Source organism: Penicillium nucicola (genome assembly GCF_028828085.1).
Source record: "Penicillium nucicola strain IBT 29836 chromosome Unknown utg000001l, whole genome shotgun sequence".
NCBI classification, from domain to species: domain Eukaryota; kingdom Fungi; phylum Ascomycota; class Eurotiomycetes; order Eurotiales; family Aspergillaceae; genus Penicillium; species Penicillium nucicola.
In genome coordinates, this window is record NW_026643125.1 from 893662 (window position 1) to 910912 (window position 17251).

The 17251-nt window shown below is 53.1% G+C and overlaps 5 protein-coding genes across 5 annotated transcripts; 1 reads left to right on the forward strand and 4 right to left on the reverse strand.

Moving 5' to 3' along the window:
• Positions 1-595: 595 nt before the first annotated feature.
• N7511_000355 (putative THO complex component (Rlr1)) lies at positions 596-7587 on the reverse strand (the record flags this gene model as incomplete). Its single annotated transcript, XM_057122780.1, has 2 exons — positions 596-2702; positions 2756-7587. The coding sequence occupies 2 exons, from the start codon at positions 7585-7587 to the stop codon at positions 596-598; spliced, it is 6939 nt and encodes a 2312-aa protein (XP_056988513.1).
• A 623-nt stretch (positions 7588-8210) lies between these two features.
• On the reverse strand, positions 8211-9340 carry N7511_000356 (putative nucleoside-diphosphate-sugar epimerase; the record flags this gene model as incomplete). The annotated part of the gene is made up of 3 exons (XM_057122781.1): positions 8211-9010; positions 9066-9280; positions 9321-9340. 3 exons carry the CDS (start codon positions 9338-9340, stop codon positions 8211-8213), a joined length of 1035 nt encoding a protein of 344 aa, XP_056988514.1.
• Positions 9341-10057: 717 nt separating this feature from the next.
• On the reverse strand, positions 10058-11934 carry N7511_000357 (retromer subunit VPS17; the record flags this gene model as incomplete). The annotated part of the gene is made up of 3 exons (XM_057122782.1): positions 10058-10926; positions 10995-11448; positions 11515-11934. The coding sequence occupies 3 exons, from the start codon at positions 11932-11934 to the stop codon at positions 10058-10060; spliced, it is 1743 nt and encodes a 580-aa protein (XP_056988515.1).
• A 417-nt stretch (positions 11935-12351) lies between these two features.
• N7511_000358 (mitochondrial elongation factor MEF2) lies at positions 12352-15120 on the forward strand (the record flags this gene model as incomplete). The annotated part of the gene is made up of 1 exon (XM_057122783.1): positions 12352-15120. One exon carries the CDS (start codon positions 12352-12354, stop codon positions 15118-15120), a length of 2769 nt encoding a protein of 922 aa, XP_056988516.1.
• A 378-nt stretch (positions 15121-15498) lies between these two features.
• On the reverse strand, positions 15499-17086 carry N7511_000359 (GTPase-activating protein GCS1; the record flags this gene model as incomplete). Its single annotated transcript, XM_057122784.1, has 4 exons — positions 15499-15906; positions 16001-16765; positions 16917-16985; positions 17045-17086. The coding sequence occupies 4 exons, from the start codon at positions 17084-17086 to the stop codon at positions 15499-15501; spliced, it is 1284 nt and encodes a 427-aa protein (XP_056988517.1).
• Positions 17087-17251: the final 165 nt, after the last annotated feature.

The following is a 17251-nucleotide window of genomic DNA, read 5'->3' on the forward strand; positions in this document are numbered from 1 at the left end:
GGAATATGGGGACCTATGGGATTGATGCCGAACATGTCTTTTGTCACTTCAATCTCATAGTTATAACTAGTAAATATAGGGCCCAGATCACCTACCATTCTGAGGATCCAGCCTGCAGACAACACTTAGTGTCAAAGATGTACCTCGGCCATCGAAACGACATGATCCACTTACTGTGATACTCTCCCGAAGTCAGGAGCTAGTGTATGTGATAAGACATAGCAGGCTGGTTAAGCGGCGCTTATAAAACAGCGTATTAGGGCTTCAAACCCAAAAAGGCAATTCGCAGGTCTGCCGTTTACAGTGAACATTTGATATCTGGCTCTTTGAAATACATTCTAGTCAGCTTTAGAAGGAATCAAATATTAAGCAATAAATTCATCAATATTGCATTTCCGTATTACGGAGCTCATATGGTTAAGGGAAAAAAAAGTACATGTAGAGAAGTGAAGTGGATTGTCCCCAAACACCAGGCATAATGCAAGTAAGAAAACACAGAGGAAATTGGTCAGAGGGTCAAACGAAAGCGAAAATAATAGAGAAAACAGTAAAGCAAAGTGCCGTCATTCCCTTTGGGGTATCAAGGTAGAACGCACTACGCTCCTCGACGAGGGCGCTTGTTGTCTCCCATGCGCATGCCACGGGGTCCATTGTCACCAGTAGTGTCATCGGGACCCTGGCGACCGCGCTTGCGGTGTCCAGAGCCGCCGCTACCACCGCCTTCGCGGTGTTCACGGTCACGTCGATCGCCGCGGCGCTCACGTTCACGATCACGGTGCTCGGACCGGTTACCCCGGTCGCCGCCAGAGGTGTTAAACCGGCGGTCATTTCCTTCAGGCGGAGGAGGGGGTGGGGGCGGTGGGGGTGGTGGCGCCCCCATGGAGGAAGGAGGACGCAGACGACCCTCAGCCTCAGGGGCATTGCTGCTAGGAGTGGGTCCAGGTGTCTCTGAGGGCCCGTCAACTCGGTCTCGGCGGTCTCGGCGGCGCAGCTCTTCACGAGAGCTCTGCACCCGGCGCAAGTTCTCGCGGGGTTCGGCATTGCGGTCTTTCTCGTCGCGGGTTGGAGCAGCACCGACATCGCTGCGGCGGCTGCGTTCACGGTCACGACCACGACCATCACGACGGCGGCTGCTAGTGTTGGTGCTGTCCTCGCGGCGCTCAGGATCCTTGGCGCGATCAGCATCTGGTTCACGGTTACGATCGCCAGTCCGTCCAGAGCGAACGGCCTCGGGAACAGGATCATCCAGTAGATCAGCAACCCGGCCACCATTGGGTCGGATGTTAGCTTGGTCTACAGGAGGCCCTGCCGGGCTGTCAGGAGGGGGTGCGTTCATCCCACTTGACTGGCGATGTCCGCCTCGGCCTCGAACAGGCGGGGGGTTACCACCGCGATCACCCGAAGTGCCACCAGACTGCTGGAGCATGTTGTTAAGACCTGCGAAGCGTTTATCGCCACGGCTACGGTCTCCACCAAATCCTTGTCCGGAGGGACCTCGGGGTGGTTGCGGTGGGCCTGCTCCACTGCGAGGGCCTGTAGGAGTAGAACCTACAGGCTCGTTGACAAGGTTCCTGAGACGGTCTGGGTGAACACCTGCGGCATTGGTAGGGCCTGCAGGCTGAGTGCTGGATGGTTGATCTGGGGCATCACGGCCACCCTGTCGGCCAGGGCCTGTAGGGGTCGGGCGTTCTGCGTTGGGTGGTGGGACATTGTTTGAACCTGACATTGGAGGCACTTGTCCAGCAGCATTGCGACCACCACCACGTCGGTTTCGTGGACCAGCGGGGATGTCAGGTGTAGGCTCTGGCTGCCGAAGACGACCATGAGTCATGTCTGGACCTGGACCAGAGTCTTTCCCATCTCCATGTCGATCAAGTCGGGGGCCTCTGGGTAGATCATCGTGTCGGGGAGGCTGGGGGAAATTGGGACCTCTGCGTTCATCGGCTGGAATGGGTCGTTCCGGGCGGTTGGGCAAATTGGCAGACCTAGGAGGTGATTGAGGGCGAGAAGGGTATGGTCTGCGAGCGTCCTTGTCCGGTCTGGATGGGTCTCCGCGACGAGGACCATCGATCGGGCGGTCATTGTGGTCAGGCAAAAGTTCTCCTCGTCCAGGAGGGTCGCGTCCATGGAAGGAATCATTAGGTCCACGCATGCGCGACGGGCGATCCATAGGCCAGCCATTCTCCCGGGAAGGTCGACCATCGCGGGGTGGTCCACGCATGAGATCGTCTGGAGGAGGCCGGACAGGGTAATCGCGATCACGCTCATTCAAGCGCCCATGTCCTCTGTTGTCGCCATTACCAGGGCCATCAAACGTGCGGTCAGGGACAGGTCCATGTCGTGTGCGAGGGTTGAAGTCGGAATGTCTGTCTCGTCGGTCATCCACTCCCTCGGGGCGTGCAGGCAGCCTTCCATCGTGTCGAGGTGGAGGACGAGTAGGAGGGTGAACTTGGGAGCGAATATCAGGCTGACGGCCTGAATCAGGTGCCCGCGAATTGGGCCGAGAGCGCACAGGAGGTTGATCAGAAGAAGCCTCTAGGTGAGCATCGATGCCAGCCACGGAAGGTGTAGTGGATCCAGCTTGAGAGGATGTACTGGCCATCTTCGTCTCATCACTCGCCTTTGCGCCAACATCAATCATCCTTGCATCCTCAATCTCACCATCCTCAACCTCAGTCCTGCCAGGCTGGTTTGTAGCAAAGCTGTCGACAGTCAGAATCGCAAACATGTGTAAAACTTCAGAAATAATACTTACTCTGAGATCTGAGTTGGGTTAAACTCGGGGGCTGCAGCATTCAGTGCCGGCGTAGGCTGCTGCGAAGCGGCGTGGGCCTGAGCCTCGGTGGTCTTGACCATGTTGAAAGCTTGCGGCAACATCCACTTCTTCTCCCGTCGGTTCAGGTCACCAATCAATGAAGCTGCGGGAATCTTCACGTCGTCACGCTCATCGTTCTTGCTCAGGTTGTTGACACAATTGAGCATGTCACGACCGATCCAGTTGACGGCGGGGAAATGTTGAACAACTGCCTTCAGAACACTGATTGCGTTTCGGATGTGCATGTATTCACCCCCGTTAAGGCAAGACTTGAGAGCGTTGGAGAACAATCGGTGCCACTTGTACAGGAGACGGCGGAAGTCCTCAAATTCCAAGAACATAACTGGTACACCTTCGGGGTCAACGTTCTTAGCGAAACCGGGAAGGTCTCTCTTGGTACCAAAGGCCTCCTTCTCATAAACGGCCTTATCGGCATGCCATCTAGAGAGATCACGCAGAATCTCATTCAAGAAACGGCCAAGGTTGTCTGCCTCTTTGGAAGTGCACAGGAAAATGAGTGCCGTAAGCCTTTGCTCGCGGAAGAGCTGGTCGAGAAGACCAACAGTCCGGAAGTTGGGAGTTCCCGAGCTGTGTAAGAACTTCAACATCTTGAAACAGAAGAAAGCATCTAGGGGCGAGAGGAGAAGTCGAGGGATGAAGCATTGCTCTAGCAAAGCAACATTCAAAGAGTCATGCTTGAGACGCATGCCAGCGAACCAACGGTCTTTTTCCTTTTGCAGCCTGGAGCGAGTATGCCCATACGCCTTGAGGTGGTTCTTGTTCTCCTCCAAAATACGCTCCTGCAGCTGGGTGAGGTTCTTTTTCAAGGCCTCCCTTCTTGCAGCGCCTGCTGAGCTGGGGTCAGACCGGTCACTGTTAGCTGTGACCACTCGTCGTTTGAGGCGGTCGATTTCATCCTCGTAGGATTTCTGGGGGATGTGAAGATCATAGAGACCGAGCTGCCAGAAGGTTGCATAGAAGTGAGCGCCGATAGTCTCCCAGGTTTCAGCGGGCAGAGAATATTTGACGTCGTCAATCAGCTCTTGCATGACTGGGTTTGCAGCCAGGGGCTCAGCATTCAAGACAGGAGCGGGAGTAGAATCAGCACCATCGGTCGAGATTGAGTTTTCTGGCTCGTCCTTGTCGACATCCATAGTGTGGTCTGCAGAGACCTCTTCGGGCTTCGTGGGCGTTTCTTCGTCCTCGGTGGTGTCCATCTTGCCGTCGCCATTCGGCTTAGGTGTGGCATCGTCGGCGGTCAAGGCTTCCAGCTGCTTCGCTTCTTCAATGTCGGTGATCTTTCGAGAAATGCTAGTACGTCGGATCCAGAAAGCGATTTCTGGCTGGATTCCAAAGTCCTTAATGAGAGATGACAAATCAGGTACGAAAGAATCGAACTCAGAAACGGACAAGTTGCTACGAAGCAAGTCCAAGTACTGAGTGAGAATGCGATGGATCTCATCAAAGATGTTACCAAGCAGCTTAAGCTCCGACGTTGTTTCCTTATAGATGCAAGTCAACCGTTCTTGAGCGATGGCTACTAACAACTGACCAGCGAGTCTAGTGTGGGTCAGCGACTTCAGCAAACGCTTGGATGTAGTCTTCGACTCGTGACGCTTGTCCAAGAGCTGCAAAATAGTCTGGGATTGTAGAACTTCCCCACCGGCCATTGCCTGGATCTGAGCGTCATTGAAGTTGTTGTCGGTGATGATTCCAGCCATGGAGCTGATCAACTGCTCCAGCACAATAAGGTCGGTGGAGTTGTTTTGTCGAAGTTGTTCAACGACATACTGGAGAACTGGCGTGGGGTCCATAATAGAGTATCTCTTGTAGGTGCGGCCGGCGAAGGCGGATAAGGCGTTCAGCCAGCGACTAGTCAAGAGACCACTTTCTTGAACACGACTACGTCCCTTCTGACCAAGCGAGTTGACAAGTGCCCAAGAGAGGGTATCGTAGCCGAGATAGGTGAAATAGCGTGCACACTCGACGACAACTTCGATGAGGTTCTCGTAAGACTCAATTTGACCAATGGCAACGTTGATGACAATTCCGGGGTTTGCATATGCAATCTTAGCCAACGCGCGGGCCATGGGCCGAATGTTTGTCTTGCTGAGACGCTTAAGAGTGTCTTTGGTCTCTGCTTTGGCCTGATCGAAGGCCTCCTTAATGTCGGGGAATCGAGAAGTCTGTCCCGAATACCACTCTGTATACATGTTGTATCGAACCTCACGGGGAAAGAAACTGATGAGCTCGAACACCTCATTCACGACACCAGGGTTGGCCTTCGTCAAACTGACAGCGGGCAGGAGCAGACGCTTGCAAAGGTCGCGCCAACGGGACTTGTTCTGTTCTGAGCTATCTTGAATCAAGCTCCCCTTGCCGATTCGTACAAGCTTTGCCAGGAGGCATGCGTCTTGTCCGATCTTGTGACCAGAAAGATTGAGGAAGGATGAGCAGAGGGCGAAAACATCATCGACAGACTGGCAGATAGGGATATTGTCGGCCCAGTCATCCCAGTAGAATCTATAATCAGTGCCATCGTTTGTGTCCTCTTTATCCAGTTGAGCCCATCGCAAGGTTCTTCTCGGGGGTGGAGCCGCAAGCCCGATCTGGCCCTTGGTGAACCCGTTCTGGTCAGAAGTCACTTGATATTGCTGTCCTGGAAAGTCGCCATCAACGACAGAAGGCCGAAATTGAACGTATACTTTGTTCAAGGAGTGGTGTAGGATTCGATGGATGAACTCAGGTAGCTCGGGATATGCCTCCATCAACCATGGGAATTTGCTGATCACGAAAAGCGATTCTGGAATGGCTCCGATGGCGAGAAGACTTTTGAGAAGCAAAACTTTCTGGTCTGAAGGATCGGGCAAGTCGTGATCTCCTTTGGGCGTGCCTTGTTTGTCGCCTTCTTGGTCTTTGGCAGGTGTTGATAGCCGCGGTTCCGGATCGCGCAAACGGGGAGGCGGAACTGTGTCGTCCGACAGAGCACCAGCCATCATCAAAGCGTTCGTTCCACCACCAGGCCGGCTAGCCTTGACTTTTTCGGCTTTCTCCGCTAATTTCTCGGTCATCAGCGTGTCCATTGAGTCGTCAGGTCGCCATAGATGAGCATAGAGATCACGAAGTGAGATAAACCCAACCTTGATAAGCAGTGCAGCAAGGTATATCAGGTTATCGGGGAGAACGTCGGATTTGGTACGAGCCGAAGAAGAGTAGAATCGCAGCTTGAAGCCCAGCAGTTGAGCCGCAACCCGGTTGCCCTTTGGTGGCATCGTCCCTGTCTCCTCAAGCCATGATCGGGTAACATCTTCTTCGAAACTTGATCCGGTATCTGCAAGAGACTGTTGTTTTTCTGCCTCTGTAATGGGCTTGCGGCCAATCTCGAAGAAGGCTTGAATACCGACCTCTCTGACTCTGTCCCAGAACTGATGGTCGCGTTCTTCATTCGACTTCATGATAGCCACTCGCTCCTCTTCTGTTGTGACCCAACCAGATGATCCAGGGAGTGCCCAGTTGGGGATTCCGGAGTGCAAGTGGCCCTCATCGAGACTATGAAGGGTGTCCTCCTTTGGCCACCATGAGCTAGCTCGCAAGAGTTTCACAAAGAATCGGTATTGCTTGACGAGAACCGCGGCAAACACATCCAGTGTTACATCTAGCACTCGACCAACGTCCATATCAAATGCGCCGATCATCGCCTTCACTCGCTCGAACGTCTCCTCAACAACTTCGCTCGATGGGGGCTCATTGTTGCTTGTGGTGAACAGCTCAGTGAGGAGCTTTGAATATCCTTCGGACTCTTCGCGGAGAAGGTTGTAGTTTGACTGTCTGTAGAGTAGATTGGTCTGCTTGCGAATTCCCATGCGCGCAAAAGTTTCGCGAACCAATCCCAAAGACTGCAACAGCGGGGTATCAAGCTGAAGGCGCATCAACGAGGGATTGATTCCAGTCGCGAAAACAAGCGGCTTGAGGGCAGGGTTTGAAGTATCGGCATCGGTCATAATCGAAAGGGTATCAAGGAACAAAGAGCGAGGGTCAAGTTCATCAGTGGAGGGTTTTTCGATATTTCTTTCCATATCTACATCCTGTGAGGCAGTCTCTTCGCCGATAATCGCTTTGATGGTGGAACCTGCATCCGAGGGCGACACCCGGCCGTAGATAGCAGACCGAAGAAGCTCCTGGTAGACAGCTGCGAGTCGGGGTAGGTCCTGCTGCAGACGAGCTTCGGTTCCCTGCTCCACCAGATTTTGCTTGCCTGTCGTTGTCCATTCCTGGACGGCAATGTCGGTGACAAACTCGTAATCGTAGGGCGGCGGCGGGGCGGAAGGTGCGCGGGGGACGGGCTCTGAGCCAGCGCGAGATGGCGGGTTGTGATGCGCTTGGGAGGCCGGGGTATTGGGCGCGGGTGAAGGAGTAGGATGAAGCGAACTGGGCTCGCTGTTTTGCTGTGTGGACTCGGCGGTCTCCTTGGTTTGGATTGTGGGCGGAGACATGGCATTCGGTTCTTTGTGCTGTGAGTTGGAAAAATTCTGACTATCATGGGATCCGCGGCGGGAGCCAGCCCGGGTGCGATGCGATTGTCGGCGGGATCTGTCGCGCGAGTCGTTCTGCTCACGCGGAGAGGGAGACTGGTGACCAGGGTTGGGAGGGTGATGCGCCATGTTCAACGTACCAGGGCGATGGGGAGCAGGTCTCTGGTTGTCATTGTTCATAGAGTCGCCAGAGTATGAGCGTTCACCGCGCTTCCGCTTTCCACCATACCCAGGCGCCATGTTGGAATCCAGCTTAGACGCGAGGGGTTGAGACGGTGGGACGGGATGTCGGGAGGCTGCAACTCATGAGGTTGATCTTCTCAGACAGACAGGTATCAGCGATTGAAATGAATGGCAGAGACGAAAAACTGACGGCAGGGCTTGCAGAGAACGAAGCGTACCAGCAGTAGATAACTCACGGAAAAAGAGGGTGGAGGGAAGGCCAAAGGCGCGGAAGATGAAGATGAAAGTTGATGATCGAAGCTTTGGACCGAGTCCGACCAAGAGGCTCTTGTCGGCCTGAGGTCTGAGGTGTCAACCCGACTCATCTATAGCTTCAATAACTGCTATTCCATCAAGCTCTTGAGTATGGGTTGAACTAATGATTTGTTAGATATTACTTTGATCTATCTGGATTAATTGGACTTTTTTAAACTCTAACATGCTAGTATCTATGAAGATTGTTCATCGTATATTCATGAGAAATAAGAACTTACAGAGTAGATCATGAACAAATAGCACGCAGCATGTATTCTGTTCGATTACCCACGAGGCAAGTTCTTGAATTTAGAAAGGGCTCATCAATCATTCAATTTCTTTTCCTTTTCACGTAATGCTAATCACAATATCAAGACTCAAACGTCTCACAGCAGCCCAAGAGCCTTGGCCTCAGCCTCGACGATATCAGGAATGAGCTCAATCAACTTCGGCTTCTGGGGGTTCCAGCCAAACAGCTTGCGGGCACGCAGTGAGTTACCACGAGAATTAGATCCCCAAGCATAAATTCCAGCAAAGAACACCTCAGTTGTTTGAGCTCCATCTAGAGATTCAACGTCAGGGCTCGAGATAAGCTTCTTGTCAAAGGCAGCCTGCGCAACAGCCCTTTGAATATCACCCCAAACAAAGGGCCCATTCTCCGCGAGATAATAGCCCTCTTCATTCCAGGTAGCCTTACCACCACCCTCCGAGGCAGCCTCACCCAAAGCCAGGTAGACATTACTCAGGTCTTGAACGTGAACCTGATGCCAGACATTCTCGCCCTTGCCAACCAAGATGCCTTTCTGTCGCTTCAGGACAGCGGTGGTCAGTTCGTATGCTTGGATACTCCTGGTGTTGCCAGGTCCACGGCCGGGGCCGTAGATAGTTGGCGGGCAGACGACAGCGACCTTAGCACTGGCGGGGTTTTGTTGGCCGATTCCAAGGATGATCTCGTCCACGTTACGGTGGAAGGCATCCGCGGGAAGATTAAGAAGTTCACTGACACCTTCCCAGTCATTATACTGCTTAGGACGCTCGATGCCGTATGTACCGGCACGTTGATCCTCGACCGTTAAGATGCCAGTACCAGAAGTGTGAATTAACCACAATGGGCGCTCGGGGGTGTGATGCTGAGCGCCCTTGGCAATTGCCTGAGCTGCGGCAACATGGTCGCAATCTGCGAAGTCTAGAGTATACCTGTTAGCCGTTTTGAAGATCACTTTTAAATCAGGTCGACATACGGATGACAATATCGGCGTTCTTGACTTCTTCTTCAATCAAATCAGAGGAATCCAAATCACCGATCACAGGGCGAATCTGTGAGTATTTGCTAGTAACCTGAGTAGCTTTTTCCTGGCTGCGAACCAAAGCTGAGAGTTGCCAATCAGGGTGGGCGCTTGCAATGGCGAACAAACCGTCCCCGCCGATGTAGCCAGTGACGCCAGTGCTAGGTTGACTATCAGAAACAGAGCTCGGCTTTCTTTGCGAGGACTTACAGAAAGACTTTGGGGGCCATATTTGAATTGGAATGATAATGAATGGAGTGGACAAGAAGAGAAGATCAAAATGGAGAATACGCAGTACTTCACGTTACTCAGTGATTTGATGCTTTGAAATCAACCCGAGCAATTCCTGGAGCTCCGAGCTGGAAGTGGGGGAACGTGAATCATGTTCAGGATCCGGTAAGAAACCCCGAGAAATTGCAGTTCTCGGCAAAATTCCCGCATAGCAAGATCTCATGAAGTGACGGGATAGCAAGCTTTGACATCATCGACTTCTCGTATAAAGCTTTTGCCCATGTCCACGGCTCAGACAAGTACTACACATATAGTCTACATCAACCTTCCATAGTGGCATTCAGCAGCTGCCCCTGTCGTTATACTGCACTGGGTTGTTTTCCCAGATGATATCAAGTGGACCACCAAGCCAATCGAATGGCGGGCTATAAACTCTGCTACACGCAGTTTCTGTCCACGCCGTGTATTGGTTCTCACCATGAAGCTTGGCCGTGATTGGACGAGTATTGATGTGACCGCGAGCACAATGGACGAGGCGAAAAGCATACACGACAAGAGAATCAAAGCAGTTAATGTCGAGGGAAAAAAAGATATAGTTCATAGGCTTAGATAACAAAACGGGACAAGGACACGAAAAACTGAGAGGAAACAGAGAGGGGAATCACAAGTTCGTGCCCGAGATACATGTACATACTCATTGAATACTAGGGACCCGCTCAGAATGTGCTGGTGGCTAGCCGGCTAGCTGCGTTGCGCGCATCAAGACGGTCATCGTCTTCCTCTGGGATCGAGCCCACCTGACTAGGAGCACGATTGCGTCCCTTAGCAGAGCTCTGACCGTTGGTTTCATCGTCATCGTCAGCAAGAGAAGGTGCGGTAAAGCTGCCGCTCATGCTGCGACCAATGTTGTCATTGCGGCGGGGAACACCACTCCAAGAGTCACCCTTGGGGCCTTGACTAGAGGACATGTTGGCCCGACGGACTGCTGGATGAGACTCGCGACCCAGTCGACTCAAACCACCCGACGCGTCAATTGCACGTATATCAGGTCGAACACTCTCCAGAGTGGCCAGAGTGCGGCGCTCGGCCTCGATCTGGCGAAGAGTGTACTCGCGCAGACTGAATAGAAGGTCCTGGGTGGTTCGGTCAAACCAACGGCGCTTCTCCTGGAGGAGGTTGGAGGTCACGCGCTGGGTGCGCTTGGTCAAGTAGTCCTCGTGGTTTTGGGCCTCCTCCAGAGAGTTGATAGCTTCATCTACCTTGTCGGGACGAACCGACGAGCTAACCTTCAGGCGGTCAGCTGCAGCGCGTTTGCTTCGAGCATTCTGTTGGGCTTGAAGTAGCTCCCTGAGCAGAATGTGTCGGTTGGTCAGGGTCTCCTTCACAATGAAGGCATCAGAGGAATGGTAGCTCAATGGCTCTCCCAAGGTAGTTGCCTCTGCAGTGGCTTGAACAGCGTGGTAGTCGCCTACCGTCTGGACAACCTTGCCGAGCTTGCGGTAAGCTGCACCCAAGCCGGGATGGATCTCCTGCACGTGCATCTGACCAAGCTTCACGCCGAAATCGGCCTCAGCCAATCCCAAACCTTATACAGTCAGTTTCAGCCAGAACGATATACAAGACAAAAGCAGGAAGAAACATCAATTGACATACCACGGCGGGCCTTGACCACGCGATCAACCTTGTGGCTCGTGTCCATTGATCCAAGGTAGAACATCTTCGCAATAGGGCGAGCAGCCTGCAGCTCAGGTGTGTCATCTGGGGGCGGTGCAAACTGTTTCAGCATCTTGCGTCGTACACCCGTTGCAGGCTGCTTCATCCGTAGCACTGGGCTATAGCCAAAGTCGCTCTCTACGAATAGCACAACCTCGTCGTCCTGGATAAGGACTTCATTGCTCAATACGCAATTGAGCCACCTCTGAATAGCTGATTTGACTCGGATCTCATCTTCTTCAGTGCCTGCACCTGCGGGAGTTACAGGCGAGGGAACTGCCGGGACCAGAGCTTCGGGGTTGGCGGAGACCAAGTGCTCGGCGAGCTTAACGAATTCGGAGTGGGTACGGCGCACATCACGGTACTGGGTCGTGCGGAACTTGGGGATGTTGGTCTGGAATATTGGGAACCGGGAAATTAGCCATTGAAAGGGAATAAGGTGTCCATTGGGTAAACGTACGTGGACATCGAAGCGGAGAATCGGGTCCTTCTTTCCAGTCCTCTCCAGACCAGTGATTTTGCCCTGGATCTTGTAGAAGGGAGCGGGTGGTCGTGAGGTCTGTCTTGCGCCGGCCTGGTAGTGTGCGGGGGAAGGTGATTGTTGAGTATTCGGTGAGTGCGCAGCGAACGGGGAGGGTCCCTCGGCATAGTCCGGGTCTCCTAATTGTGCGCTTTGAAGCCTAGCAGAGAGGTCTGGGGATTGAGGTTCCTGGAGATCACCCCTGCCTCCATCCTCTACGGATTGCTCCTGGCCCGGCAAAGGAGAGGACGGGATGTCATTGTTGGAGGTGGGGAAGGCACCTCGCTCAGCGCGCGGCGAGCCCCAGGGTGAGCCATCGGTGGGGTGCTCGGGATCGTTGGTAATGGTGGAGTAGTCCATCGTGGTAAATAGTCGATGTAAGGAGTGTTGCTGTCTAGGGGGGAGCTACTAGTCACGGTAGGCGTCAGTATTGAATGGCTGGAGATCAGACCCCCACAGCAACGGCCAGCTAGCCTCCAGGGTAAATCAGGGATGTACCTCAAGCAGCTTAGAACGTAGAATTGAAAGGACAATGTGCTTTTAAACTAGCATAATACCGGAAGCAGAGAAACGAAAGAGACTTGGAAGAGACACGATGTTGGAGAGAGGTGGAAGTCGGAGTTACGTATAAAGGAATGCGTGCGCCAAGCCTCGAGATCTCCAGTCCGCTTTGCGCTTTGCCTTTCATTGCCCTCCTTATACCAACGAAATTCTACACTCAATGCTGTCTGCTGCCTAACTGACCTTGTCATTTCACAGTGCGCAGTTTCCTTTGGAATGGTCGTGGCTCCATTGTTGCGCTTCCCCGGGGGGATGCGCTGTATGAGCTCCAACTTGTATAAAACGCAGACCAATATTGCGAGCGGAAACACAAGCTCCTCACTCAAGGGTCTTAGGTCGAACTACACCCATCTAAGAAACTTCTCAGCAACACCTGGAACATGGCAGACGGAAGTTTTGGATCGGACCCGAAATATTGGCATCATCGCCCATATCGATGCCGGCAAGACCACCACCACTGAACGCATGTTATTCTACAGTGGCTTCACAAGGCGTATCGGAGATGTGGACGAAGGATCCACCGTGACCGATTTTCTGCCTGCTGAGCGTGCACGTGGTATCACCATCCAGTCGGCTGCCATCACCTTCCATTGGCCTCCTGGAGAGGTAGATGGCTCGACACTTAAGCAGGCTGGACCCGATGGAGCACCAATTCCACGTTCTGCTTCTCCGCATACCATTAATTTGATCGATACACCCGGTCATGCGGACTTCACTTTTGAAGTGATGCGCTCTCTACGGATTCTCGACGGCGCAGTCTGCATTTTGGATGGTGTTGCTGGTGTTGAGGCACAGACGGAAAAGGTCTGGAACCAGGCAAGCACATATAAAATTCCTCGACTCATCTATGTGAACAAGCTCGACCGTGATGGGGCCGCTTTTGGTCGCACAGTACGAGAAGTCAGCTCTCGCTTGGGTGTCTATCCGGCAGTATGCCAAATTCCGTGGTTCGAGGGCGGCAATGGTCCCTTTGTTGGAGTCGCAGATGCAATCCATCTCCAAGGAATGAGATGGAAGGAGGGAGAGGATGGCCGAGCTGTGAAGATGGTCGGTCTCCAACAGCTAGAGGCCGAGGAACCATCGTTGGCCGAAGAATTGCGGCGTGCACGCATTGCATTGGTCGAGCTGCTCAGCGAGCAAGATGAGACCATTGTTGAAAAATTCTTCGAATGCGAGGAAGACCATCTTGCAGTCTCATCCGCTGATATTATCGAGGGTCTGCGTCGCTGTGTGTTGGATCAAAGCAGCCGAATCGTTCCTCTCTTCGCAGGTGCCAGTTTCCGGAACATGGGAGTTCAGCCATTGTTGGATTCTATCGTGAACCTTCTCCCCAGTCCACCAGAAGCCCCTGATCCAGAAGTCAGCATTGGCGGTGTCAAGGGTGGCCTGCGGAGACTATTGTCTGGAGACCTGATTGTTGAGCAGAGTGAGCAGGCCGCTGCGCCATCAAAAGGCAAGCAGCACAAAAAGAAGAAATCAGCATTGCATTTAGACTCCAAAGACGCCATCTCCAAACTTCAAAGTTGCGCATTGGCATTCAAAGTGGTCAATGATCCAAAGCGCGGAGTTCTAGTCTATGTACGAGTATATTCCGGCTCATTAGACCGCAACAGCCTACTCTTCAACACAAACCTGCATATTTCTGAGCGTGCTCCGCGTCTACTCAAGATGTATGCTAACGACGCAGTGGAAGTGGACTCGATTCCCGCTGGACATATTGGAGTGGTAGTCGGACTTAAGCAAACCAGAACTGGCGACACCCTCGTATCATACGCAGGAAACAAACCCATACCCCCAGAGCCACTTACTAGTCTCCAGCTGCGACCTATTGCAGTTCCACCGCCCGTTTTCTTCTCCGGTGTTGAACCTCATAGCCTGAGCGAAGAAAAGCGTATGCACGAGTCACTTGCACTCCTCCTACGTGAAGACCCTAGTCTGCACGTCACCATAGACGAAGAATCAGGACAGACTCTCCTGAGCGGTATGGGAGAATTGCATCTCGAGATCGCTCGCGATCGACTTATCAATGACCTCAGGGCCAAGGCCTCAATGGGCCGCATCGAGATCGGATACCGCGAATCAGCACTCGGCACATCAAACCCCATAACCAAGATCTTCGACAAAGAAGTCGCAGGCCGCAAGGGTAAAGCAGGCTGCACAGCAGTAGTCGAACCACTAAGCGATGACGCCTCGCCCGCAGAAGCCGACCATGACACGCTCCTCGTCGAGACATACGATGGCAACCAGATCATCATCCGCGCCCCAGGTCTCCAAGTCGAACACACGCGTGATGAAGAAACAAGCCCATTCCTTCCACCAGGTATGGATCTCATCACTTTGCGATTATCAATTCAAAACGGAGCCATGGCAGCCCTTGCTCGGGGCCCGCAATTTATGTTCCCAATGCATAATACAAAAGTCACACTCACCATCGACCCAACCGCCCACCTCTTCGGCAATGAAACAACATCATCTGCGCTCTCCGCTGCTGCACGACAAGCCACCTCCGCCGCATTGAAGGATGTGCAATCTGGCGCCGGCACGTCGATGATGGAGCCAGTGATGAACGTCATCATTAGCGTGGATGAGGCTAGTCTCGGTTCTGTCGTGCACGATATCTCTTCTTCGCGGGGTGGGCATATTGTCTCTCTCGACGAGGAAGTTCCTCTTTCGGTGACGGATACGTCGCCGACTTCCGAATCTGCCATTGAGGAAGAGCAGTTACCTCCTATTGATCCGAAGCGTGTTTACGCACCGGCCGATCCATTCGAGACTCCTTCTGTCGGAGCTGAGATTCCTGTCTCTGCTGCTCGGCCGCGTACTATCACTGCTAAGGTGCCGCTTAAGGAGATGGTTGGGTATTTGAAGCATCTGCGTAGTTTGACTGCTGGCCGAGGTACTTTCGTCATGAGTGTCGACCGATTTGAGAACATGTCTTCTCAACGACAGAAGTCTGTTCTTGCCGAGTTGAGAGGAGGATTCTAATTCAAGCCTGTTCTTCTCTGGTCTTGGATTTTTAGCCTAGTGGTGATAAATCACCGGCTTAAGTGCCGAGTTATGGAAAATCTTGTATATTAGCATATCTCGCGGCGTTCTCATCACTGTACAATTATTTGATATGGCTACTGGCCACAATCCCTTCCACGCCGACACTTTAATTGACACCAGGCCAAGAGACTGCGTAAAATGAGTCTGCATATGGCCTCCCTTCTCTCAAAGAGGGAGATCCTAACAAGGTATATATGTATGAGGCAAGTAAAGAGTAGAGACACAAAGACAAACAAGAATAAACAACACCAGACATGACGACATGGCACTCACAAGCCGGCCCGCAAACAGAAAGAAATGCTCCTAGATACTAATCTACCAGTTATCATCCCACTCCTCCTTCCCCTTGCCGGTCGATGCAGCCGTAGTACCGTTTCCATGTTCGGCACCAGCCGAGACAGGCGTGGAGTTGGCCAGCGACGAAGCAGTGGGACCCTTTCGCATAGCAGCAGTGCCAACAACATCAGACCTTTGAGACCGTTGAGACCGCTGTGATCCACTGCGACGGTGGCCAGCCGGCTCCTCTGAGCCTAGGGTCGAGAAATCATCCCAGAAATCGCGACGGTCAGGCTCCATGCGTGTGCGTTGGTATTCACCTCGTCCATCGTCGCCCTCGACGAACTTGTTGAACTGATCAGCCGCACCGCGGACTCCAGTCTGCAGGTTCTGGCCAAAGGTCGAGGCATGAATACGCGCCTGAGCCGCAAAGTCGGATTCAGCCAACTAAACACAGAGTGTCAGCAAGCCCATACATCAGATGAAACAGCCCGTCCAGGCATCATAATATCACCACCACCACAAGAAGCACTTCACGTACCTGTTTAGCCGTAGGCTGGAGATAAGAATCATTGACCTGCTTAGCGCTCTTCCCAACAGTAGAAGCAAACCACCCAAAGCCCTTACTGAGAGTTCCCATGGGATCTTTCTGAAGATCCTCGAACTGACCACCGCCGCCACCACCACCACCACCCCATCCCCCAAACCCTCCAAACGTAGAAGACCGCTTCTCGCTAGCCGACGGCACAGGGCCACCACCGCCAAAGCCCGTAAACTTGCCACCCTGGGACGGAGGCAGATGATCCGCGCGGCTCGCATTATCAGAACCAAGCTTCGCAAAGTAAGCCTCGTTCTGTTCTTTCTTTCCAGGTGCACCCCGTCGTTCATCGGACCGGATGGACGACGCAGAGGGTGATCCAGCACGCGCACCACCAAGACTCAAAGGCGTGCTCGTGTTAGACCGGCTCGCATTGCTGCTGTTATTATTGTTCTTCTTCTCCTGGCCCAGGACGTATTCGCGACCTTCGACCTTGCATGATAGCCGCTCCTTCCATTCTTCGCCGGCGTCACCCTCGTAGCGCTCCTTGATGGTTGAGTCTTCGAAGGTGCGGCCCTCGGAGGTTGGGACGGGATGCGCGTCGTAAAAGGTCTTCCAGGGCTCGTTGCCCCCCAGTTCCATGCGCTGGATTTCGGCGTTCTTAAAGGCATCCATGGTGATTGAGCGGACGAAGGAGATGTGCACGCCCAGGCCGCGGTGAGTACCGGCACAATTGAGGCAGATGAATGTGCCAAATTTTGGGGAGGCCTGGTTGTTGCCCAGTTGGGCGCAGGGTTAGCGGGTTTGTTTTGGGAGGGGGGTTGCGGGGTGTGTGGTGGTGGGAGTTCTGGGGCTTGTTTCGTTCTTGTCTCTCTTGAGGAGATCAGAGGATTGGTTTCAATGGGGGACTGTTTCTTACCCATTGAGGCGAGGGAGCGCCGCAGTCGCAGCACCTGTCGTTGCCATTTGTCTTAGAGATCTGGAGGAGCTGTGACTTGTGTCAGTTGCCTGTGCCCTGGTGCGAGGGACCAACTTGGTTAGACGTACCTTTGTCCTCGTCTCTGGGTCAACCTCCCACATGCGAGACATTTTGGGTGAATATACAGACTCGGTCTGAAGGTGGTGCGAATGACGTGCGTTTAAACGATGACTGGAAACTCGAGATTGGAGGGTACCCCTTTTTCTCGGGTTGAGTCGCGTAGGTATTCAAGGAATGGATCAAAGAAGCAAAGACAATGCAATTGGCTCAGTGAA